The sequence below is a fragment of the Numenius arquata genome, chromosome 2 (genome assembly GCF_964106895.1).
Source record: "Numenius arquata chromosome 2, bNumArq3.hap1.1, whole genome shotgun sequence".
NCBI lineage: Eukaryota > Metazoa > Chordata > Aves > Charadriiformes > Scolopacidae > Numenius > Numenius arquata.
The window spans coordinates 38,302,477-38,330,046 of NC_133577.1; the positions used below are offsets into that span (position 1 = coordinate 38,302,477).

At 36.8% G+C, this 27,570-nt stretch overlaps 1 protein-coding gene across 1 annotated transcript in view; it reads right to left on the bottom strand.

Moving 5' to 3' along the window:
• Window positions 1–27,570, bottom strand: part of CAMKMT (calmodulin-lysine N-methyltransferase) — a 219,448-nt gene that overhangs the window by 21,000 nt on the left and 170,878 nt on the right. Inside the window, exons 4-8 of the mRNA XM_074168885.1 lie at window positions 24,477–24,537; window positions 21,413–21,467; window positions 20,296–20,359; window positions 15,051–15,117; window positions 759–833 (exon numbers count right to left, since the gene is read on the bottom strand). Coding sequence (XP_074024986.1) covers window positions 759–833; window positions 15,051–15,117; window positions 20,296–20,359; window positions 21,413–21,467; window positions 24,477–24,537 — 322 coding nt within the window. The remainder of the gene's footprint in view (window positions 1–758; window positions 834–15,050; window positions 15,118–20,295; window positions 20,360–21,412; window positions 21,468–24,476; window positions 24,538–27,570) is intronic.

Genomic DNA, 27,570 nt, shown 5'->3' on the forward strand with positions numbered 1-27,570 from the left:
TTTATATAACACAAATTATTAATAATGTACCATTTTTAAAGTTAGCATGCAGCAAATACAGCACAGCACAATTCTACAAATACAGTATCAGAAAACAGTTGTGTCAATAATCAAATCTATTTGCATAAATTATTAAACAATATACGTATATCTACCTTTTCATAAATTAAGTGCTGTGCTTTAATTTTTTTTACTACAAATTATTTTACAATTAACATGTGCCTGTGCAAATAATATAAAGCCTATGTCTACAAACACTGCTGTCAAATTGATTTAAGAAACAGAATGTGAGAGGGGAAAAAAGGTTTTGCAAATCTTTTTTTCCTCAGAAAGATTTTCCGGGGAGCAAAAAATATATCCCTTTATATCAATAGTCAGATCTTTCCTAAGAAGTAAGCTAATTGAGCTGTTTGTGTTGATAAACTCCCTTTTCTCCAGACTGTTCCTCACTGAGCCATAATTATTTGCAATTTGCCTAAGTCGTCCATTTACTGATACGTCAAGCATGAAACAGAGGCAATTCCAGAAAATGGAAATGCTTCTCAAAATCAATCTTTGGGAAATAATGTGGTAGAAGTTACTGTGTGATAGAAGACTACCTTATAACTGTCACATGGAGATGAATATTAATTTGTTGAGGTTAAGGTGGCTTTGTGCTTCATTTGTTGACTTTGCTTAGCCATCAGCAAGCAGCACAGTACAATTACTCCAGCAAAGCTATTTTTCTAACATGAGTTTTATGATTTTTATGTACTTACCAGTCAGCACACATAACAATGTCAAAATGTCCTTCCAGTTGAGAGACATCTGTCTCATTATCCCATCGTAAAATGCTAGAGGAAAAAAAGATTTAAAAAAAAAAAAGAAAAGAAAAGGAAAAAGGACGTACATTTTTCATCTTGAGATTTTTAAAGTATTAATATTATTCTTATGTGACACAGAAGTGTTTTAAAAACTATACACTTGTTACTTTCAAAGATGAATGTAAAAATATTATTCTGTACATTTTTAAGGTTTTAAATCTCAAAGCTAAAGACCTATTTTTCATAACAACAGAAAGGCAATCCACACAGGTTCTGATGAGTGGATCACCGGCAAATACGCATTTCTGAATCAGCGGCACATGTATGGCTTCAGATGTTTACCCTTAACATGGCTGCATGAGGAAGTGAAGTCAAAGTAACGACAATCTGAATGAAACACAAATTTGCAGAATAGATGTGAATTCATGGACCTCCGTTGCATCTGGCAGGCAAGTCAGTTGTGTTTCTCATTGATGAAGTGAGCATTCACTTGGGCTGGAGGGAGGAGGGACAGGGTGAAAGAATGCCAAGCTTAACTTCAATGCCAGCTATGTTGCCTCAGGCAAGCTTAAAAAATACAGCAGTGCTGACTCTGTCAACACCTATTCTCTCATAGGTGATAAGTTATTTAATTCTAAGGTACCCAACAGTAGGCAAAAAGGCACATATGCGCAAAGTTCTCCTTTGTTTATAAATGCTGCTGATTTATGTAGCTGCCACAAAGACTTTCAGTACTTTACTCCCATTTAAAAACGGCAACCAGTATTGGAATTTACTGCATACTTAAAATATCATTACCCCGAAGATTTGAAGATGCATTTCTATTTCTAGCCTATTTTTTTAAAAAAGAATTTACCCTTCTTTTTCATTTCCTGGTTATTTATAATACAAAGTAGATAAATATTTATGGGAAAAGCACTTGTGGGGGAAGGGTCTAATCTGATCTTGTCAGGTTGTGCATGCTTATCTCAGTTTTGTATGAGTCTTGACCAAATAGACCCTTTAGTCTTCCCGCAGCTATAATCTACTTCTGGTTAAAAGCCATCTCCATTCACATCCTACTTCTAATATTTAACTGAGGATCAGTTATAATGTGTTCATTCAGAAATGTTTCCTAAGTATACAGGAAAAAAGGAAATTTTATGCATTGGCTATATGATATGCAAAATGGGCTCATAAACACAGAGACAGATAGATATATAGAGCCACAAAGAATTAAGGTACCACTATATGCATGTAGATGTGTACAGATACAAAATTTGAGACAGAACATTTTTAACACATGGAAATTATGAAAGGAGAGGCCCAGTTGGTTGGGAAAGCTTTGATTATGTGGGGCTCAGTGTAACTGAACAGATCAGGACTCATTAGCCCATTTGCCCTCCTGGAATTTACTGTGACAATCCAGAGAGAGAAAAGAGTAGATTAATTTAATTTTTCCCCCTCAAATTGAAAGTATTCCAGATTTTAGAAGCCTAGGTAGCTTTGCACACTGGCACGCAGCAGGCATCCAGTAGTGGAAAGTGACAAAGGAGAGTTCTCACTCTCAGCTGCTGGCTGCCTGCTGGCTACCAGCGGCTTTTTCAACCCTGTTTCCGTGGAAACTTAGGTTAGAATGGTGAAAATTAGGTAAAGGTAAGTTTTGTAGGTTTAAAGCACGCACTCTAATACTTTAAGAATCCTGAAGCAGAACTGGAAATTGGTAGATGAACTGTGAGCCTTAAAAGGCCACCTTTGGTTCTCATTGCTACAGAAACAGAGATCTGATCAGTACCACTATAGGGATTTGAATTATGATTTTTTTAACCCATATATTTACTATACTTCACACATGCAGTTCGGAAGGCAGCACAGGTGCCTCCTCCTGGAAAATAAAAAAAACCCTCTCTCATGTTACTGTCAGGTTCCTGCTGAGCATCCAAAATACAGCATTTTCTGTGCACGCCTACTATAGGCACAAAGGAGTTTGTGCGGGTAGGTAAAAGCTCGGAAACCAGAATGCCAAGCAAAATATGAAATCAATGAGTTGCCAGGAGCATGAGCAGTGGTGCGACATGGCATGTGTGCTGTTAGGAGGACACACGTGTGCTAAGGGCCCCATGTCCAGCCATAAGCCTGTCTCCCTCCATTTTCTTCATCTGACACCAGGGCTGCTCTTGGTCTCTACGTCCAGTACGGTTGCATTCCTGAAGACATCATAATTATTTAAAGGCCAATGATAAATTTACACACAAGATTTTCAAAATTGGCTTTGCCATAAATTTTCAGAAGGTATAGGAAAATCTTTATTCCTGTGGGGAAGTAACCACGTAAGCTAAAGATAATTTCTGTAAAATAAATACCAACAGGACTCATTCTGATCTCACTCTCCCACCACATTGGTGGGAGAGATGTAACTGCAAGCTGTATACATTTATCCATCCTATCTTTAGACAAGTGCAAGTATGACCAGTAAGTGGAGCACAGGTAGGGTACATGAAGCTAAATACTGGCTGCAACCTCCAAAACTGTTTAGGTAGCTAACTCTGGGCCACCATATCTACACCATTATCCATTTAACGCTGCCACAAGTTTGCATGAGCTGCAATCAAACATCCGCACCTGCACAGAAGACATGCCCCCAGATATCAGAAACAATTCTGCTCAGAGTCAGCATTATTACATCATTATCACTGATGTCAGAATCAGCTCAATTCTCATTCAGAATCACCTATTTTCAATTCTAGTGCTAATGAAAGTAGTGAATCAGAGTCAGGATATATACAAATACCATCAACTAGCCATACACGTTTTTGTAATCCAAACACAATTCCTGAGTGTGAAGCACTGAAAAACACACTGACGTTGCCAAACAATTCTAAGAAAGGTAAAGATGTGTGTATGTGTACCTAGATGCATGTATCTATACGTAGTAAGGGGGTGAGGAACAATAATTTTTTCGGGGATTATTAAGGATGTGACTCTTGGACGTAGTGGTCAGACCTGAAGGAAATACCGAAGGCACCATGAAGTAAGGGCTGATTGCATTTCCATTTAAAGAAAAGCACTGCTAGGAAACTCAGAAAAAGTGCTAGCAACAGAAATCTGAAAATCTCAGTCTTCATGAAGTTTCCTTTAGAAAAAAATAGACATAAGTGTAAAAATACCATACCACAAAAATTCTTTTAACTCGCTAGCATCATGTAGAGCGCCAACACGAAAAAAAATGCAAGCCTTATTAATGCTTTCCTCTTGTTCCCTTTCCAGTGATGCTAAATTAGTGGGCATAAACCACTTTTTTCTAAAGCTTCTTTTCTTCCAGCAAATAAGAAGTTTTAAAGCTATAACATTATTAAGTCTTTCTTTTGAGGGAAGATGCTACACTACTAACAGCTGTAAATTTGTAAATTTGAAAAATGTGCTTTACTCTGTATTTCTGTCCAAGCCACACCTTCAGTGGCTTTTTTTTTTTTTTTTAGAAAATCTCGCAAAACAACAACAACAAAAAACCCCAACATATTTAAGGCTATGTAAAGCCCACTCGACAATATTTTGTACTGGCTTATTTAACTGATGCAGGCTTAGTTTCTCGCAATCAAAAATAGATTTCAGCAGAAAAGGGGATGAAACCCACTGGAAATAGAAAACAGTTTGGGAGCTTTTTTTGGCTACAAGAACATTAGAAAATGAAATAGGATGTGAGGAAAAAACACTGCTACACTGCTCAGGTCAAACTGCTGGTGGCTGAAACTTGGTACCCGCTAATGGCTGCTTTATGGCCTGTATCAAATGAATTTGACCAGTTTTCAGAGGAAAAGTACCCACGTCACAAACCTATTACTATAATTAGCAATCTTGATGGCAGTCCTAGCAAAAAGGACAAGGACTGAATGAGCCATGGAGAATGAACTATCCTCTCACATGCAGAGGTGGCTTTTCCAGGTCAGGGATAAAGCATACTATTGAAATAGTCTGAGAAAATATGTACTGATGTTTTAGTTTCCTAGGCTGTCAACCTTACACCGCTCTAAAGCAACAAATTCATTAAACAAAACCCCAAACAACAAATTTCCCCTTTTAAAATTTTTTTTAATTGACAAGTAAGCCAGAAAATGTGGTTAGATCAAGATAAAAAGAATTGTAATGATTAGTCAACAAAAAGTTAAACTAAGAAAACAGGGACTTTTTCAACAAGTACTACCAACGTACCCCCAAATACCCCCTTGTATTTCAAAGAAAAAAGCCACAATAAAATAGCAAACGTTGCAGGGACAGTTATAGCAGCTAAGGCTGCACTTCCCCTGTACAGTAACTCTAATTTATGGAGGATAGCCTGACAAATGTCGACACTTTTTCTTAGACTGGTAAAGTATCTTAGCAATCTACAACAAAAGACCTGATTTTACCAGGTTTTTATTTCTCATGCAAAATTCCTCATTACTATTATTATTCAACTTCTGTTATTCAATGTTTGTCTTCCTAGTGTGTCTAGGCAGGTAACTTACATGAGAAAAAACAGGTTAAGTCTCTGATTGTTAAAACTTGAAACATTTCCAAGTCCCTCTGAGATGTTCTTGTGATGAATGGCATAGGCTAGAGTAGCTCTCAAGTTAGCAGAAAAGTAGTTGTGCAGATAAAGACAAAAAAATCAAAACTAGAAGAAAGGACAAAAGACACAAAAGCCTTACCTGCTTCGAAATGTATTAGTAGTTTGAAGATAAAAAAATCTGTCCCATTTAGCAGATTAACAGCTACCAAGAACCCCCATCTACCCACCTCTTCTTTTCATATTTTAATTTAGGCTTCAGTCTTTGAAAAGCATTATCATTGGTAAGTATACAGGTTCAGGTAAAAGGTTTTGTCTGGGGGTTTATATGACTTTTTCCATGACATTAACCAAGCAAGTTCATTAACACATTAACAAAAGGCATCATCAGGATGTTTCTCTAACCTTGATCTCTATTTGAGATTCCTCGGTTCTGTATAAAGATCAAGAAGACGGATTTTAATTTAGCAACAGAGGCAATGTGTACACCCATCATTATAACTCCTCTGAGGAGTTTTGAAAATTTGCCTACTATCATTTCTCCATCTTTCATATTATATTCTCCTTAGGTTGCTCTTACTTCTCCTCCTTTTTCCACCTTCTGCCTTTCTTACCTTCACTGCTTCACTTTGCTTTGTATTCCTATCCATCATCTCATTCCCTGCAGCGCATACCTGGTTTGAAGGGACCAAGGTTAAATTTTCAATCACAGGTACCCAACATCAACCATTCTCCCCTTCCTCTCATGTTTCTAAGCCATTTGAATGGGATATTTACAATTGCTGAGGATGTTGCCTTCTAACAATCACCTTGCAGGTTTTAGCAACTTCCACATCATTTACCTGCTCCTGTCAAAGTATACCAATGATTTTTCTCAGCTAGGCTCCGAATCTACACTTTATCCTTATTCTCCTGGACACTTCTTCTCTCGTCAGCCCAGTAAAATCTTGCTATTCATTAGAATTTTTAATTGCACTATTTTCTGGTTTTTTGGCTTTTTTTTCATTAATTGTCTCTTACCATTTTTTCAATGTGGTCTTCTAAAGATTATCTTCAAACCTTTCCCACATTTCTGATAATTTCAGTGTTCCACCTCAACCTCTTCTTCCTCTGAATTATACTTCGGAGCTATCTCATCCATAAAAGCTAAATCCAACTACCCACTTCCCTACTTCATACTGTGTACCCAGACTTGCATCTCAGTATTTTTCACAGCCTCAGTAAGAAGCTCATCACCTCTAAAGTTCAACAAGGCATTGTTGTTACCACCTCTTCTGGATCCCTTTGGACATAACCATTAATGCCAGTCTGTAATCTAGACTTAGTTTAGATCTTCCTCTACATTTGCATACCTCAGCTCTGTTCAGATTTTGCTTATTATCTCATCTCTGCATAGCATCTAAGAAGTTTCTGTCTACTCACTCAAGTTGAACCCTTGACCATGTCATCATCACTTACATCTTAACATCACAATATTGTTCTCTCTGCTCTTGGAAAATGCAGTCTTGCCCTATTAATATTTATTCAGTAGGCTGCTGCAAAGATTGTTTTTCTTGCCTACAACCCTGATCTTGTCACTTCTCTCTTCGTACTCCTCCAGGTAAGTTGCAAGTCTTCTTTTCCAAATGCTTCACAACAGTTCACTTCCCTATTGTATCTCTCATTCAATATTGAAAGGACAAGACCCTTCTTTAATCAGCCCTAATGTCAGTCTACATCTTCCGCTTAACTTTTCAGGCAAGCACCTTTACAGTTTTCTTCCACTGTGTTGTCCGTGAACATTCACAGACTTACTCAATTATCCTTGAAACTCTCCTTTAAAATAGCACCTACAAAAACCAAAAAGAGGCTAGGCTGCTCTTATGCCTCCAACTTTGTCTATTATGCTGACTACAGTTATCCTTGTTATCTTTCCTTACCATATCTGTCTCTGGCCTTAAAACACAGATTCTCTAACACAAACTGCCTTTTTTCTCTGTGTTTATAACAATGCCTGGTAGAACAATTCATGGTGAAAGCTCATCACATTAATGTGGTAATACAAAAGAAGAAAAACCACCAAACCCAACTGCGGTTCTCTTCTAACTTGAGATATTCTATAATTCTATCCAGGTTTTCCTGCCTAGGAAAAGTTCCTCTTTAAAAGTGTATGATAAAGTTATCGTAGAATTATAGAATGGTTCAGGTTGAAAGGGACCTTAAAGATCATCGAGTTCCGACCCCCCTGCCATGGGCAGGGACACCTCCCACTAGACCAGGTTGCTCAAAGCCCCATTACGTGCTTCTCTTACTCCTTATTCCGAGAACATATTTTCTCTCTCTTATTCTGTACAACATATTTTGCTAAAATTTAGATGGGAACATTACAGTTTTGTCTTCAAAAATAACAGTCCTAACACTTACACATTTGCTGCCTATCAAAAGCTCCTAAATTTTTTGGACATAATAAATACACTACATATAAATACAACTGTTGCAGAAAAAAAGTTTTCAATTTTGTAGATACAATATAGCCCAACATTCAGCACAAGTGTGACTACTTTTTAAAAAGAAGTAAGAATACCTTGTATAAAAATGCTATTAATAAAAGAATACCACTGGTGTTTGTGAATTTGCCTTTTTGCATCCCTCCTCTACATCAATAAATTCTAAATAAGTCTTTACTTAGGAGATTGACTACTTTTAAGCAAGGTTCATGTAGTACATTATGCACAAAATGGATGGTTCTCACATTCTAATTCAGACTGATATGGTATAAAAAAAAATACATAATTTCAAAATGCAAGACAGCACAAGCACATGTGGCAGAGCTATACTGGTAGGATCAGTGAATGAAAGCTGCGCAAAAGTTCCTTTCCTATAAAAATACGAAGGAAAAGAAGACAGTTTCTTGCTCTATGGGAAATAGTCTACCCATAAAAATATCCAAAGAATGTGAAGTGAACCAGGCAGGTCCAGAAGGACTGAATGGGGGGAAAATAAAAACAGCAGAGAAGCTGTAATTCATAGGTTCTTAAATTCTGAGGGCAGAAGAGACCATAATAAACACCCAAGATTTCAAATTTCTATATCAAGCCCATATATCTCAGAAAATTAATACATGTTTCAGAAAGATATCCAACTTGATTTAAAGACATAAACGGCTTAAGAAACTACCACTTCCCCCATGGAAAGATGTTCTAATGTATTATCATTCTCTCTGTCAAATCTCATTTTTTTCTAGACTGAATTTGTCTAGCTTCAATTTCTACATTGTTAGGTACTTGTAAGCTAGATTAAAGAGTGATCTTCTATTAAAGATTTTTTTCCTCACATGAGACTTTCAGATCAAAATCAATTCATTTCTTAACAATCAAGTCATTTATTTGACAAGTTAAGTAAACAAAGCTCTTTAACTCTCTCATTTCCAGACCCTGATTCAATCTCCTGCCTCTTTCCTAAACTCCATTCATTTTCAGTTCCTTGGTTAACATTTGAATAACTGAATATCAATGGAATATTAATGAAATAAACATAGGTAACACTGTAAGCATCATTTTGTCAAAATTTAAAGTTTTCCCCGACTTTCCTGTGTCTGTGGCAGAGATGAGCTGAGAGTGCTTGTGAAGAAGAGAGCCTATTGAAAGTGTGTAAAATGTACTTGATGACTGCCTATTAAGGTAGAGCCAAGGTAGACAAGGAAGGGTAGACAAACGTACAATGGTAACAACATGAACTAAGGAACAATGTAAAAGTTGGCTAAAAAGATGGATACACAAAAGAGCATAGGAATAAAACAACCTTTGATTCTAACCTCTCATGGATATTTTCTTTTGAAGCTCTGGGAAGACAGATGTAAGTTTTCTCATATCAGCAGTCTCCACCTCATTTTTCTGTCCAGTCCAATACAGTATAAAAGGAATAGCTTTACCAAAAGCATGTTTTTTAAGCTAAGAGGAGACTATTATAAAATAGCCAAGGATTTGAGCAAGAATTTTTTAAAATAATGTGATGCTATACTTTTAGCTAGTACCTAGCTTTTCTCCCTGTTCTTCTAAACAGATAGAAATTTCTCCACAAAGCTTTCTAGCTTTTCAATTTTTTCTCTTTATATATTTTCATCTGGTCACATAAAGAAGACAGACAAAACTACAATGCAATTTAAAATAAATTGCAACTTTATCAAGTCAACATATCTGGGTGAAATACACAAATACGAGAGGCCTGGAAGTTGGTGAAAGTCACCTGGTATGGCCAAATGGTAAAGAAACAAGATGTCATTCCTACAAAAGTTGAAGTTGCAAGCCAAATGAAGAAAGGATCATAAACTGGAAAATTAAATATAATAATAGAATTAGGCAGGCCAAAAATGAGTGTACTCCTCCTTTTGTTCTTAATCTTCCCGCCAGCTGATAATCAGGACATAGAATGAGCACTCAAAGAAGATATCAACATTTCAGAGAGGTGAAATTAATTCTTCGCATCAGTGTTCACTGTAGAAGAAACTGAAGACAATTCCATCACAGAGGCCTTTTTTGATATGTCTTCTGTAAAAGGAAGTCCTGCTTTATAAATCTTGAGCTCTTCAAAGTATTCAGATATGGGTGATCTGGGTAACACAGGCTGCTTCTGATTGCAAAAGGCTATTGGCAAAGACCCTCACCAACAACATTTAAGGAAAGTAGACAGCCACTGGAGAAGAGTCCTGGCATGGCTAAATAACGTAACAGAAGACAGGGAACAGCGTAGTAGTAAATGGTCAGCTCTCACAATGGATGGAGATAATCAACAGAGTTCCCCTGGGATGTGCTCTATTCAACATGTTTACAAGAGATGAGCACTGAGGTGGCAAAGTTTGCTGATGCTAAGAAGTTATTCAAGATAGTAAGGAAAAAAGCAGACTGAAGAATTGCAGAAGGATGAAATAGTAATTGGACAATAAAATGACAGCTGAAATTCAGTGTAGATAAATGCAAAATGCACAAGAGGAAAAATAATTCTAGCTTCATAAGAAAAGGAAGGTCTCTGAAGTGACCATTACTGGAAAGCCCCTGATGTTGTGACAGACAGTGTCATGAAAATATCAGCTCAATGCTCAACTGCAGTCAAAAAAGCAAATCACTGTTAGGCGTTTTTAGAAGAGGAACAGAAAGCATAATTATTCCCCTACATGTATCTATCATTTACGCACACTTTGAATTCAGTACTGCTCACCCTCATCTGAAAAGGAGTAGATTGAAACTGGAAAAGATAAAGAGAAGGGCAAGTATGATCAGAGATATAGAACAGTTTCCACCTGAGTTGAGTTTTCTGTCATAGAGAGCTACAAATTCACAACAGACACGAACAGACAGACCGTTCACTGTTTCTTCCCAGACGTACATAAAGTCATCAAATGAAGACAGCAGTAACCAGGAGCTTTTTCTTTTTAACCAAGGAGCAGGAAATGTTCCTTTTGGCAGCTTTCTCCTTGCCAATAGATGCTGTGCACACAAGGGTGTTACATGGGGAGACTGGAAAAGTAGTTGGACAAAAGGGATTCCTTTAGGGTTGCTAAGTTGACAAACACAACAAGTTCAATAAGTATGCATTCAAAAAGTCTGAAATTAGCAACATTCAGGTCGATTTGAAGAATGAACACATAGTGGGAGTCTTTACTAAAGCTGTCCTACATTGGTGGAACCTGTTACATGACCAGTTGAAACCAGGAAGGTTAGAAAGCCAGCATATTTGAGGAACTGCAGCAAAGTAAAATATTCATGTGTTGGCAATTACAGAGAAAGAGATAATTAATGTAAGAATGGAATCAGCACTATATAGTTCAGTAGTCTGTCATTGAGACCTCATCCTACTATTATACTGAACACCATTTAGTCTTTAGAAAGGCCTTTTTTCTTTTTAGGTTTAATTTTTGAAGCTTGTAAATTCATTGCATTTGTAAGGAACACTAAAATCTCAAATAACAGATTCTAACTTATCTGTTAACCTTTAAGGAGAAGGAATTGTCACTTTTGGGGACCTAGCCATATACGTTGACTATAGAATGAATAAAAAGTACATGATGTATTATTACTAATGAAATCAAAGACTGCATCACACTGTAAGCATTTCTCTCACTGACTTGATGTTGTATATACTTGTTTGTGCTCTTAGGTGGAATGTAATCTCTCTGAGGCAAGTCTTAGCAAAACAACAGACTTGTTCACACCTAAAACTCCCAGATTCCATATCAGCAATAAGTATACAAATTTTGTTCTTAACAGATTTGGTCTTCTCAGACAAGGGAACCTGATGGAAGAACAAATTCACTGGCAGATAAGACAAGCAGAGTCTGTTAACCTTTAGAATATACTGCAAGCCTTCCTCTTTGATAAAGCTTTTCCAACATGACATTTGTAATAACAATTTTTCAAAATTCTACAAACCAAACTCCTGCTTCAGGAAGATTTCCACATTAAAATAAAGAGAAGAAAAAGGCCTGAGATTCCATGACTGCTATAGCACATTTAATCATTGCTGAGCATGTTCAAAACAATAATACAATGCATGTCAAACTAATAACAGCTGATGGTACCAAGACAGTTACCAGGATAACTCATATGCTAAGTCATGGGGTAAACTTAAAAGTGATTCATGGACAACTTTTGAACTGCAAAAAACAAAACAAAACAAAAAAACCCCAAACCAACAAACAAACAAAAACAAAAAAACAACAACATCAAACTCATACATGCTATTAATAATTCACCTTAGTATGGCAAGCCATTATTAGTAACTTGGTGGCATTACTGTACCTATTTCCAGTAAACATAAGCAAAAAATTCTGAACATAATCATAGAAGCTAAAAATAAACAGAATTGTATATCTGCTGCTGAAGTAAACTGCTTACTAAATATCTATTATTACATTATAACACATAATATGACAAACTGCCAGTTTGGCTTACATTACTGTACTTTTAAACAATAATCAAGAGTTAGCAGAGAGATAAGTGCTCATTTACTGCATTTTGTATAAATCTGAATAAATAAATGTATGGCAGCCTGTCCTAATCTACTTCTCTTGGTTAATACTGGATGGCTCCTTTTTGCACCAGACATTTTTTGGCATATTTTCCAAGTCTAGACTTAAATGTCAGGAACAATCACAAACTGACTCTCATACTGATAATTTCTACTCTATGTGAAAGGAAAAGAGTACAAGATCCCAAAGTGAGATGAAGGTGCAGTGAGAAGGGTCTATTCTGAATTGCCTTTTTTGTGGAAAAAATCTTGTAACTTTGCACTGAACACTGTGCAAAGTTAGAAGACTGGACACTGTTTAAATGATACATTAGAGCAAGGAACATGCCTTCTCCAAATTAAATTATTGTTGCAGTGAGACACTTAAATACATCACTATCTTAATTTGCCTGCAAGCTCTGATCAATACAAAAGAAGCCATCAAATTTCACTTTGCATGCCAGCATTGCATTCTTCCTTACAAAACACTACATTTGCTTATGGGTTTTTTTCCCTCCCATTGTCATTATAAAACTAAGGTTTTCAGTTGCAGGAAAGGTGAACCAGGGTTATGGTAATAGTTCAGATTTTACATCAGCCTTTTAGTTTATTCAAGGTCTTGAAAAGTGATCAAATAACTTTGTTACTGCCCTCATTGCATGTCATTACTGAATCCGAAGGACTGATCCATCAATTAACCCTTCTCAAATAACTAACTAAAGCATAACCTTAATTTTGACAGAAGAAATCAATTATTTATGTATATAATATAGAGAAATGCAAGATGATAATTATTTTTGGAATTAGAGTAATTTGAATACTTAGTTTATAAAACTTTACACTGTTACAACAAATCTGCAAAAGACTTAAGAATGTAGAACTAAAAACATACTCAAAGTATGTTTTTATTATAATGAGCCTTCTGTTTTGATATAGTACTTCACTTTTTGTAATTTAATTATTTTATTTATGCAAATAAGGCCCCAAATGCTATTGCACTCAAGACGTTAAACACTTGACATTTTTACTCCTTAAAAAGCAACATTTTATGACGTCTAGATATGTTTATTAATTAGTGATTATTAACACCCAGTAAACAACATCATGTCTTGTAAAAACACAATCTTTCTTCACAGCGTGAGGCTGAAATCTATTATTCACTGATTCCATATTCTGAAATACACTCAAATGATCACAAATGACCTTAAGCATTAGATAAATGTAAATGAGGACAGGGTAGAAAATGTGCTTTTGATTGATATCTAAAAGACCAGGTTTGAAGTCTTGACAAGGGATGAAATCTGAAATCTCATACAAAGTAGATGGCAATTGGAAATCTACAAAATCTAAGCTCTTGGATGGATGTACCACACAGCCTCTCCTCAGCAGGGATGAGTGTCTGAGTCTGCTCACAAGAAGTGTTCAGCACATGGAACCTGAAAGACCATTCCTGGGGCCCACGTGGCCTTCATCTACTTGGCAGGCACTTATTAGGATCCAGAGATATATCTCTAAGTTATATGCACGCACATCCTAATGAAGACAGAATTTTTCTAACCCTAAGTGCTCACTTAAAAGAACTTCTCTGCACAGAATGGTTACATAAGCATAGGGATAAATGATGTGAACGATAGCCATTAAAATCGTATGGGTTTAACCCTCTATGTTAATAAGCTTATTCTGCTGTAACAGCTTGCCTTTCTCAGCCCTTTTTCAGCTTTACTTTTGTCACTTTGAGAAGGACTAAGAGCCCTTCTGGAATGAGAATCATCCAAAAAAAAAAAAAAAGAAGATGTAGACCCACAAATAAGAATGCACTATTTGCTCTTAGGCAGCCACCTCTAAGCACATTCTAATTCTTAACCCTATACCACGAATATAAAGTACTTTACAATTTACTTTTAAAATACAACAAGAGATGGACATACTTCAAATTTTCAGCTGCTTCCAGTCCCCAGTGTACCTGAAGATGCCTCAATGAAATAGATAAACAGCTAACGTCACTGGCACCGCCTATTACAGGGTGGGTCACGAAGGGCTCTGAAGATGATCTGAAACCAAATTCTCTGAACCCCTACAGTGCTCACCCTCCAGAGCATGCCATCGGGGCTAACGCAGAGACAACAGAGCTGATGCACTGTGAGAAAAGTGCTGGGGTCGCCCTGCACATTAGGACACAGTCAATGAGAGAAGGGCCCCAGCACACTGTGCCTGGCTGCCGTACTCCCCATCTGTCCTTGCAGTGACAACACCACACTGATTGCACAGACAAGATGACCAAAAAACCTCCCATGGATGCTCCGACAACACCTACCTCAGGCAAATAGGCTTTGTTGCCACCTTGAATTCTCAGAACTATTTAAAATTAAACCTGCCAGTGATTTAAGTACATTTATTCCAAGACTCATATTCAGTACGATGGATAAGGTTGACTCTGAAGCAGCCAAATTTCAACCATGCAATAAACTGCAGCTTGAACAGACAGCGTATGTTAAAAAAAAATAAAACGAAAGAGAGGTTCTGTCACCAAGATTAATCATATGGTATTTGCTATGTTAAAAAGCAATTAAAATTTTTTAAAATACTTCCAAATTTCTGTCTTGCATCACTTACCTACTTATATTGTATATACACCTGTGTCAGCATCAGTAATATAGGTCACACTTTCACATACATTTCACATTTACATTACATACACAATTACATGCAAGAATCAGTAAAACAGTTCAGTGGAATCTTACCAGCTTGACACTTTCTGAGCCTTAAATACTCCTGCATCTTGGTTTCTTCTGATGATCTCACTTACATCTGTAGTGTATTTGTTAAGAATTAGCCACAAAACTAGTGCAGTAACAAAAACAATAAAAAATATTTTCCCATTGCTAATACCTTCATAATGACTTTTATCTGTTTGATCTTCTTTAATCTGTGCTGAGTCAGTCTTTTTTCAGAAGTGTAGAGTTTACATTGCTACTCCAGCACATCAGCCATATATCTATCTATGCAGCAACTTGCTCTTGCTGCCTATGTATATTTACTGTTTCATTTAAGGAATTGCTAGCCCTGCAGCTATAGAGGGAACTGAAAACAGACTTCCCATACCTTATCTACTTTTAAAGGCAACTATTGTTTACGAATACAAGAATTGCAACCATGGTGAACAGAAATTTTTTAGCACAGTCACTTCATGTCCAGTTTAGTTTGTGCTGCTTTTGACTGGTATCACTAAATCACAGTGCTGAGATTTTGGAGGCTTATGGGTTTTGAGTACCTGCCCTGCCACAAGACAAATACCTTTGGCTCTGTCTGGGTGAAATCCAACACGCAGTGGAGCTCCTTTACCTACAGGCAAGGGAGTTTCTAGTCCATTTGCTTTCTTGAGAATGGTCTGGAACCACCATACAAGATAGTACAAAGCAATAAATGCCTTTTCTTCCCCATAAGCACCGCAACAGTGCCCCAAGCCTCGTGTCTCAATGCTTTAGCCTCATGTTTCAGCTTCTTTCAGTTCAGAAGATCAGGCCACAAATTTGGGCAGCAATTCAGGCAGGCCAGAGCCCGGGACGTTATGAAAAGTTTCAAGGGAAGCTGTGCCCAGTCATCTATGCCTAGAAAGATAATCCTCATAAAGCAATCATTTGTGGTTAGTGAGAAGCTGTTGGAAGGAAAAGGTGTAGCAATTAACCAAAACTATGAGAATACTAATGTCACCCAGTGTGAGCCCACACATATTTGAACGATTCACTCTCAAGTGTAAAAAATTATCTTAAACGGACATTTTTGGTAAAGATGTCAATGATCCCTCTTTCTTACTTAAGGTACAGGAAATCTGATGCTAGTTAGGAGGATGTTTCCAGGTGCACAAAATGTGTTGTATTCTTTACAAACACTCTTATAAGAAAATTGAACACTAGTGTCAGTCTAATTTAAAATATCACTGATGCATCTTTTTATTTGCTTTGCTGAAATCAAGTAATTGGCCTTCCTAACTTAGTTGGCTATTTAAGAAAAGTTATTTTAGGAAAGACTCTATTCAAACAATGTAAGAAAAAAGACAACTGATATTTTGTGAAGACAAAAGCTAGAAATGGAGTGACAGAAAACTGGTTTAAAATCTCTGTAGTTTGGAAGCGTCTTTTAAATCTTTTCTACAATATGCAATGAGAAGTAATAATGAATGGTCTGTACCTGTGAAGCAAAAGGCAGGCAGAAATAATTCCATGAGCAAAGCATGCTATTTTTAAGTAGAGACAGAATTAACATTGTTGATAAATAAGCTACCCTGCACTTAAATCGTATAACTGAGCAAAACTATTAATAATTGTTGTAAACATGTTAACGGTAGCTTTTTTAAATAATTTATGAGCCCATGTCTTCAGGCACTCAGGCTGAACATGACCTTTCTAACCTAAATTTCCCAGGACTGTTGAAAGATCCATACACACTATATTTTAATGGCCATTATAGTGCACTGCAACAATGTTTTGTATTATTGATGCTTTCAGACAGTAGTTCAAGTCACTAGTGCATGGTCTGAAACAGAGCTAAGGCAGAAGGTACACAGCCTCTCTGAAATAGGAGACAATTTTTACTAAAAATGAACCTCATGCTTGGATTTGGGCATTTTGAACTGAGTATAGATACTCCCAGTGTTCTGAGGAAACAGAATTTGATGTTCATGACTGTGTCATAGATATTACCTAAGTTGTAAAATTCTTATCTGAAAGCATATCACCCAAAATTACAAAGGGGCATGAATCTGCATATGTATATCTTTATTATTAACTTGAAATATCTATATTTTTCTTTTTAATACTTTATTTAAATGATCCTAAAAGAACTTAAATAAAACACAGTAAACCAACAATAAAGTTTTGAACAAAGCTGCAAAAGCAATAACATCTGTCTTTATTTTATTGATTTTGCAATATAAATGATCTGTTAATCAATTAAAATCTGCCCATGATAAGCAAAAGGAGTAAGTTAGAGTGATGTCTTTTAAATGGACTGGTAACTCAAATAATAATATCGTTTTAAAAACCTCCCTAAACCTCATGCATAAGTCCATTGATTAATATAAAATATAGCTATATATTTCACAGTTAGATGGTTAAAATGACAACAATAATTTGAAATTAACATATTTGTAAATTAGCTTGTTACATTTCAATAACATATCTTAATATAGATATTGAAAACATACATAGTGGATACTGCATGTGGCAGTATGAAATGGAGAATAATATGAAGAATGTCAAAAATTAAAAGAAAAACCAAATCCTCAAAAGCTTGAGACTTCACAAAGCAAAGCTGTTAGTTACGCTCACTGAATAGCGATAACAACAACAAAAACAACAATAATTATGATGATGATGATAATACAAAGGCAGATTCTCAGATGCAATGCACTATTGCCAGGTCGATTTTCAATTACATTTCACTGATGTATTCATTTGTTTCTTAATGTGCTCATCTTGCCCATTAAGAATAATTAGCAGGCTTGCTTGGTGATTTCCTGGCTTCTGACAGTGATTTTTTTTCTTTTTTGTTGACAACCACTTTTACTTTTTGGAAAGTAATTTTTGGATATTATAGTATGACTGGCATGTAATTTAAGCCTCCTAAGAAATTTAAAGGGAAGATGTAAACAGTAATTTTTAAACAAGATTATTTTAATCTATAATATCTACATATAAAGCATAATACTAGGCATTAACTATTCCTGAAAAGCAGTATCTAGAAAAGAAAACAGTATTTTATCCCACATTAATTTAATTTTGTATGATAAGCAATTAAAAAATACCATCAGCAATAATAAAAATTTACAGAAATACATCATTTGTAGTGTGCGGCACTTGGGACCAAATACTATTTCCAAGTACACTAAAAATTCTTACTGATTTCAGTGAGTCTGGTGTGGCTGAAACAGATCTAAATTTAGCATAAAATTCTGCTATAGCTAGTCACTATAGAAAAGAATGCAAAAGAAAATTACCATAAGACAGATCATAAAATTACTACTGAAGTCCATAAAACACATAAAATGCAACATAAATTTTATTATGTGCACTTTTAAGAATACATTCTACCTACACTGTAAAGTTCTTAGTCTGCTGCACTTTGGCACCCTGCTAATATTAAGCCCATTGTAAAATCCAACACAATAAAAGCACTTTGAATGCTGAGCCTTCAGAGCACCAAATGTTAAAAAAGAAAAAATAAATTCCTCTTAGAGCCTTCCACCAATCGCTTCTCAGTGAAAGGGATTCACTGAGTGAATACAGATGAAGACTTCTTGTAAGACTTTTGGGAAAAAAAGATTTTTCTAAAACATATTGTGGAAAACTAAGGTGTGTTAATTAGATGACATTAACAGTATCTTTTTTCAGGAATAAAAGCACTTTAATTTGTTTAATTCCAAAGACTGAGTAAGTATTTTTAGCACTCGCCAATTTTCCTTGCTATAGAAGACTTCTACATTTCAAAAAAGTTTGGGTTTGTTTATGGAATCTGCTGTGCCAGATATTTGCTAACTTGATGATTACTGAGCTCACCTGAAGCTTTCTGTGGGTAAAATGACCTTTTGTTAAGTACCTCTGCTTCTCTAAAACATCAGTTTGTTTTGTTAGGCTAGTTCTGAAATATTTTTTTTCTCCCACATTTTTTGTCTTCATAATGACATAGAAGGAAGATTGGAAGGGGTGGTGCTGATTAAAATACACAGAATAATGAATACTTCCTCCTCAAGACATGAGTATAACAAAGTAGAATTTAACAAAATAAGAATCCCTGGAACACAACTGAGAACTTGCATTTTCAAGAAAAAGAAGACTTTTATAAGGTTTCCTTCAAGTTTTAAAATATATGATCTAGGATTGGCTGTTTATTCCATGAAATTGTTAAAGTGTTGTAAGCAATTCTACTTACTTCAGTTACCTCTGAGAAAGTCTTTTTAAAGGTAGTAGCTAATATTATTGCACTGCAGTTTCCTGTTTCAACAGTCATCAGCAACTGCAATTTTTTTAAACCACAAATCAGTTTAACTTTTTTTTTTTTTCCACTAAGTACTCATTATGTTAGCTCTCAAATATATACAAAACTCAATTCTAAATAATTCTGTTGATGCAGTGGCCAAGGCCTGAAAAACTAGTCTGCCTTAAAATGCAAATGGAAAGATTACCAAGGAACAAAAGCAAATAGATATCTTCCTTTTTTTCCTCTCAATTTCTAAGGGCTATTAGTATTCACTGTATATATCTGTTCTTGTTCTGTGCTGATATTTAATGTGGCCACAAATTATGCTCACTCATTCTCTCGCTTAGCCAAAGTCCAGTTCAATTTTCTGAACTATGTGTTCATATTAGAAGGGCATAATAGCAATTTATTCTAATATAAGAAATATAATAAAATTCTTTCTACAAAGCACAGAGGAGTTTTGTGATCTTACATCAAGAGAAACAACGACAAATTGATAATTGATTAAGCACACTAAATGGGCAATTTGTAGGCAGCTATAACTTAGCAGCAACAATGAAACCACGTGTTTCAATATACACCGGAAAAGCTATAACAATATACAAATACTGGGTATGTTTTAAAAGGCTACTATCCGAAAGTAAAAATAAAAATCTGGTTCTTCTGCAAAACAAGTATGTGAAGGGAAGCTAATGATTTGATCCACTGCTACACCTCCTGTAACGTGCAGCATGCACACAAGGAATCTTTCAGCACTCAACCATAAGACAAATATTTACAACTGTACTTGCTCTATACCAACACATACATTTTTAATTAAAGAAGAAAATGTGGCATTTTTTGCGGGGGAAGCTGTAGTTCTGTTCAAGATATTCTACGTCTATTTTTTAATTACTTATGTGGGGACTTTTTCTTAATATACCCCATGCTGTCTGTCTTTATATCGATTGTTACTCAGCCAGTAAAAAGGAACGAGCACAACAAACCAGTTTTCTATCTGAATAAGGATACTTTTGATGGCCTTTTCATTTCCATCAGTTAACAGAACTTCTTTGACATCTGCAGAAATAGCAACCTGAAAAAAAGAGCACAGCAAACAATGAGCAAATATGCTTGTCTGTGTGGAAGTGAAGACAGGAGTGACAAGCCTTCAGTATCATGCTTCCTCACCTATTTCTCTGTAACAATCTTCAATCTTTTTTCATTTTATGTCTGCATTATTTTAATCATTCAATCAAATCAGTCAATACTTTTATCATTCCATTTGCGGGAGCCTCTATCTTGCTATCATTCTGTTCCGTAATTGCATTGTGACAGCGGATGATGGTATTCTGAGAGGCTTTCATTTGCGGGCTTCTGTTTATCTAGTAGAGCCATCATACAAGGCTGTCACTCTGCCTTTCAGCTTGCTTCTGTCTGACTGCCTGATGCCCTTCATATAACTTTGCATTGCAGGCAGATGGCTTTGTAAGGGTAATTTTTTTGTGAGCTTTGACATGCTCGCACATTGGGCTGTAACCTCGACACATTGTATAAGAGCGACAGGTTTGTCAAATGCCAATCAGTGTAACAATATGCTTTTATTTGTAGAGACATAAAAACTTGTCTAATGCACTGCACTGCTACATAATATCTCCTGAATACATGACTCAGAACCCAGAGAATGGTGAACGACTCTCCTGAATGGCCAATCTAATTCAAAAGAATCTAATTACCGAGAGCTCTGGATCATGTTTGTTGGTGTAATAATGCAGGCAAAACATTAGCAGCTATATCATGGTGCTCCAACTGTGATTCGCCAGGCTATTCCTGTATCTTAGCAAATGGGACTATAATCTGAAAAAAAAAAAAATGCTTCGGCTATGGCAATGAAAGACAGACCGTACGTGGCCTGGAATGTCACAACAAGAGATATTGACTACACGGAGGTAAAATGTTTCTGCTCATCGAGGCAACCATAAAATCAATATGATACGAAAGCAAGTCAATCTAGAAGGTCTCTCAAGACTCTGCAGCTTGACCGCAGCTGAGGCTGTTGACAGTTCTCTGACCCAGCAGTTGGAGGCACTGGAACATTTTTCCCTTTGTTTCTTCCTGTGAATGGGATTGGAATTGAGAAAAGACCTACCATGAGCCCAGCCAAGCATGTCATGCCACCCCCTAGCTCACACACAGCAAGGTCCCTGAAAGAGAGAAAGGAAATGGTAGAACCCATACAAATTAGATGAAAATGGTCAGAGAGACATATATGTTACAAGAACAAATTGCCATCTGCAGTAAGAACTGAGCTACCAGGAAGTTGTAGAGACATGACTAGGCTACCTCATGTCGGTTTGCGTTTTAAAAATAATTATGAAATAGAAAAGTCACAAAGCAGGCAAATCAGTGGGGGTTCCCTCATTAGTGTTCAGTGCAACATTACCACCGCTGAGCTGAAAAATCTGAGAAGGTTCCCTTTTTTCCCTTGTCAATGGCTCTGTCTTTTAGAACTAAACTAGCTAGAGTAGCGAAAGATAATTGTTAGGAAAGGATAACAATGTTAATCCACATTCATTCTTGCAAAAACAGTTAGAGAAGTAAATGGGGAAATTAATATTATTTATATATCTCTCCATATAGGTATGCCTAAAAGCCTTTTTATATTAAAAAGAGAGAAGTTTTAAAACAAGCCATATACCACGAAACAATTACACATGAAGAAATCCGATCCTTCAATTAGCACTTAAAACTGCAAGTGACCTACAAACAATGCTGTTATGAACAACGATGGGAACAGCAAACAGTTAAGCCACAGAAAACGGAGCGAAGCTGGTGTCAAGAGCCTAAACTGAGCCCGAGCAGAGGGCTGAATACATGGTCTAAAAGGCTGCTTTTAACTTAGACCATACTGCGCTGTTATTAAGACGTGCATGTGAAATATAATTTGGGGCAGAGAGCGTGCTGGATGGGAGCTTGCAGGGGGAGCCACAAAGAATGTCCTCCAGAGCCACGGCCTGCCCCAGGAGGGGAGGCGGGAGGGATGCTGACCCCGCGCCCAAACTGCGTGAAGCGGCGTCTAGGGCAAGGCAGAGACTCAGTTTGGGAACACGCTGCTTTATAGCTAAATCTGCGGCAACTGTTACAGCTGGCAGGAACACACCCATTGAGACATTTTTGACAGGCAGAAAATGGAATTTCAGCTAAACAGTTTTTTATTTTTTATTTTTTTTGGTGCACCTTTTCTTCACCCCTAAAATACCAACATTTGAACACCTATTTTTATGTGGAAGTATCACCTGCCTACTCACTTAACACTGATATTTAGGAAGAGCATCCACGGTGCCGTATCAGTATCCAGGTACTGATATTTTGTTCACTGAGGCCAGCGGACTAGACTGTACGACTGTATACTAACGCACGCTGTCTGGATGGAATAGATTTATTTTTCCACAAATTCTATTTGAAAAAAGTCTAGCTGTCCTATTTAATGAAAATGAGACAAAAGACGGACATAGTTTGGAGGAACAAGCTGTACATAAACCCAATGAAAATATAAAACAGATGTGGGAAATCTGCAGTTTGTGGTTTAAATAGAACGATTATAGGTTTTTCCTCACATAAGTTTCTATTTTTCCAAAACATGTATGTCATATATATTACAAGTATATACATATGGTTGTATATATAAGATTTACAAGGCACTTAATCCTTTTTAAGAGTCATGCTTATTGAAATAAACACAGAAAGTACCTAGTGTGCGGTTTTTAGTGCATTTTGAACCAAATTTCTATGTACATAATATACAATATTTATGCATATAAATGATTTATTTCACTGCAAAGTTCCCTTATTGGCAAATTTAAAAAATCATATCCATCTCTCAGGCAATATTTAGTGCCATTTATCAATGAGAATTAAAATAAGAAGCTCTACTCTGAGCATACTGATGAGAGGCCATAATCCTGAGAAATCAGGATGCGAAACTGCCCATTTCTTCCATGGAAGTTTGGGTGATCACTGTCTCTGAGTATCCAGGCTTGCATACCCAAACTAGGAAGCTAAGAAAATACACTTTAATGAGCAGCACAGGGAGGTTGCTGTGAAGAGCCTCGGAGAACAAGCAGAGCGTATGAGCCAGGCGCGGGGCTGGACAGCTAGGGGCTACAGGGACACCACAGCAGCAGCAAAAGTCACACAACGCGCTGCCCAGCTGAACTGGGAGGAAAGAGCAGCAGCTACCAGATGAGGTGTGTTACTTGCCTCCTCTAATGGGGTGGGCTTCCTTCAGGTGGCGGACGGAGTAGAAATGAGGCTTTACAAACCAGGGCATGCTTTGGTGCCAGGTCTTTGATTTCAGGTAGGAGTTTGAGCAAGCTGCAGGAACCAGCTCAACAACTGATGTGCTTTCGGCTTCGGTACGAGGGGCAGGGACTTACAGCTTGGTCTTCCCTATATTATCAACACCATACCTACACAGACTGAGGCATTTTGTGTACTCCAAGCTGGTTTACTTAGTATTAGCCTTGCACCCTCACTCAGAACACAAGTTATGCCTCCAAATGCATTGTTATAATGGCTTTTCTTGCACCCCATTCATCCTCTGGACAATGGAACTTCAAGGATTTCCAAGAGCAAAGCTCTGTGTACTCAAGGGGAAAGAGAGAGGATGCAGGATGGATTTTATTTTCAGGTGTTCCTATTGGAGCCTTGATAACTGTCTTCTACAAGTTTAAAAAATGTGAAAAAAAAACCACAACCAAAACCAAAACCAAAAGTGCAGGATGTCTCTAAATTGTTTCAAAACAATTCAATACAGGTGCAAATTCCTTCATTGCTATATGAGGCGATTATTATGTATTTTATCAGGTAATACTTTGCTTGCTTTTGCAACAGATGCCAGTTTAAAGAATGTCTTTTATTTTTCCTGACCTTCACAATCAGTACTGATCGATTGGAGCTTCACTTTTGTTTCCCAAAAATCAAAGTGAAATAAAACGCCTTGAGTGGAAATCAAAAGTCTTTGACATATAGCAGAAAGCTTGCTGTGCAATATTAGTACCCAAAGGCAGCTCAGAATTCTTTGTTAAGAGCAACATGCTTTCACCTTGAACATTTTAAATTTAATGTGAAGACTTAAATCATAGCAATCTTTACCATGCAGATACAATAAAACTAACAGATTGGAAAATATCTTTTTATGTTTAACTCTGTACCTGAATATTTCTTTGTGCTTTAGGCAGTAGTAAGCCAGCACTTCTTCAGATGGCCAGAGACCTATAAAACAAAGATATTTGCCGCCTTAGAACAGACTTTTTCTTGGTCTAAAATAATATTTGAATATGTATTACCACTTGCAGACCTGTACCAACTGTTTCATTTTCTACATTTGCCATAATACCATGGAATAAAGAAACAAATAAGACTTTTAATGGAAGACTTCTGATATAAGCATTGGAACCAAACGTTTCGTAGATTTCATCTCAATTAATGATCAGAAATTTACACATACATGCACACACACACATAAATATACACATATATTTATACATATACATAAAATTGTCACTTCAAAAGTTATAGAAAATTTAATTCTATGAAACTTCTGACATTTGGGCATTCACATGAACATCAAACTTTTTGTACCAGGCCAGATGAAAGGCCCATCTTCCCTTCTAGCCTGTTTCTAACAGTGGACAGGAGCCCTCTCCTTTTTCATTAGCTGTCCTCTACAGTAATTTAATTTCTTCCCAGTTTCTTTTTATTTAGCCCCTTTGCTCTTAGCTTTTGTTAGGTCAGGCATCAGTCAGACTGTAAGGGACACTGACTGGCAACACACGCTAAGGATAAACACAGGACTAGGGCAGTAACGCAGCATAATTTCTAGTTGTGGCTCAGGAAGTTCCTGAGAAGGAGAGGAGATACAAGTGATACGTTCTGTTTAACAGTCACCAAAGGATTTTTCTAGTTGTTCTGTGGACTTCAGTAAACTTTCCAGAGCTGCAAAATCCCGTGGCAGGGAGTGCCACAGTTTTACTGTGCTGTGTAGAGAAACATCTCCTCTCTCTTGTTTTGTACTTGCCTTCCTGTCATTTTCATTTGAGACCTTCTAGTTCTCGTATGGGAATAGACAGGAGCAATCACGCTTTTTTCACCTAATCTGTATAATTCATAACTTTATAAGCTTCCGTCATAAAACATACACTGGTCATTGCCATCCTTGGCAAGTACTTGTAGGCATCCATGCAAATCTCTCTCTTCAACACCATTCACTCATGAAACTCGCTGTTTTGCCAGACCGGTTTCCCACCTCACTCGAACATCTAACTGAAGTGCCAAGGTCCACAGAGATGGCAGCAAAGATCATGCGTGGCTTGCACGCTCTCCTGCAGGCTCCAGTCTCCACTGCTGGAGGGAGCCTGGGAAAAAACAGACTCGTGTTCAGGCACTTCAGTGAGGTTCCCAAAGTTAAGAGGCGATGAATCAAAGCTGTATGCGGCCAAATTACAGTTGTACGTGTTTTCTATCTGTTGTTGCTTAGCAATGAAAAAACATGCTTACATGTCTGTCCACAGGTAAAAACCAGGGTTAGCCTCCCCTCACAACACACAGCATTATGAATTACCATGACAGAAACTTAATATTGTGAACTTAATATTATTACAGACTATTAAGTTATGAAACTTAATATTATTACAGACACTTCTATAGTTTCAGTAAAATTAAATACAGACATGTGGGAGATATTTCTAGACAGGTAAACTGAGTTCCATGCAGCTTACTATCTATATGCATCCCTTAGACTATTTTTCATAATCTTTACTCTCAAGACTTTAAAAGCATCACAATATATTTGATAGAAGCAGAATTTTGTGAGAAAAATTGTTTCCCTTTTAAATCACTTAAAGCCTGATTGTAACCATCAAATACATAATTCTTCTTTTCCATCCAGTAAGTATTCTGAACGACCCTTATCCTTAGTGACAAATAATGAAAATTTATGAATGTGTTGTCTGCCTGCAGATCAAGCAAAAGCCCAGACAGGATTTGGCCAAAACTTTGGGTATAGCTTTAGTATGACGAAGATCTTAAAGGTAAAAAAAAACAGAGTGCCAATTCATATGTATGACAAAAACATTAAAGCAATTTTGGTATTTCTACTGTTTATGACAGTTTAGGCTGATTAGGAGTTTGCAAATGTGCTATTTTGCTTAGACTTGCTAAGGGTTAAAATCAAATATTCACACACGACTACCCATTCTTCAGTGAAACATACACTAAGAATTGTACAGGATTTTCCATCTCCTTTTTGAGCATTTCAATGCCTTTGAGCATTGAAATATGCTAAAATGACAGATTTTGCAATAAATATAATAACTGTTTAAATATTTTAGTGTATAATATAAAGAATGTTTCAGTTTGCAGTGACTGGTGTATACTCAAGCAATAAAAGTGCTTTTTTAATATTTAGTGAAGACACGGCTAATTTAATACCATTTATAATACTAATATCTCACATTACAAGAAAAACCCCACACCCACAAACACAAAAAACCTAAACCCTTTTGTAGCAAACTTTTAGCCTGAGCGAGTTTTAAAAATACTTGTCAATTGTAGCAAAATCCTTCAACATCTGAGTTTTCAGTACCCTCAGTCAAATGTCTCTCACGTTTCTGCAGTCGTTATTGAAAGGGCACTTTGAATGGTGTCACTAAATCTTTTATGAGGGGTCACCGTTCTTTCCCCTACACCATTACAATGTTGATACCGGCTGAAACTGCAGGTGTATCAGATCGCTCTGTGCTGGGAGAAGGGTAAAGCACCTTTGGAAAGACAATGCTCTTCTTTAGGCAGATGCCAGCGATGCAGAGACTCTGCCCCCGGCTCCCTTCCCCCATAGGGAAGGACGTATCACCTCAGCAATGATGTAAGCGGCTGGCAGCCAAAGAAGCAGGAGTCAGGAGGTCCTTCACGAACATAGGTCTCAAGTGTGGAAGCACACGGTGCTTCCAGCTAAGCCAAGAAGCCAGAATACCTCCATTAATTTTAGTAAAAGGAAAAGCTTCTCGTGCTTGAACAGGCAGGTAAGCCTCTTTACCTTGAAAACAGGGATAAGCTTAAAGATCCAGGTGGAGGAGTTTGCATTCTGTCTTCTTCCCCTTCACTCTGACCTACATTCACCAACACAATGACCTACATTTTGAAGTTGCAAGTATAAGATAGTTCTGCTTCTGTTAGAAAACATACAGCTGTAATGCAGAAATGCAGCAATTCCTATGAGTTAAGAACCACCACTAGGTTGTGAAAAGC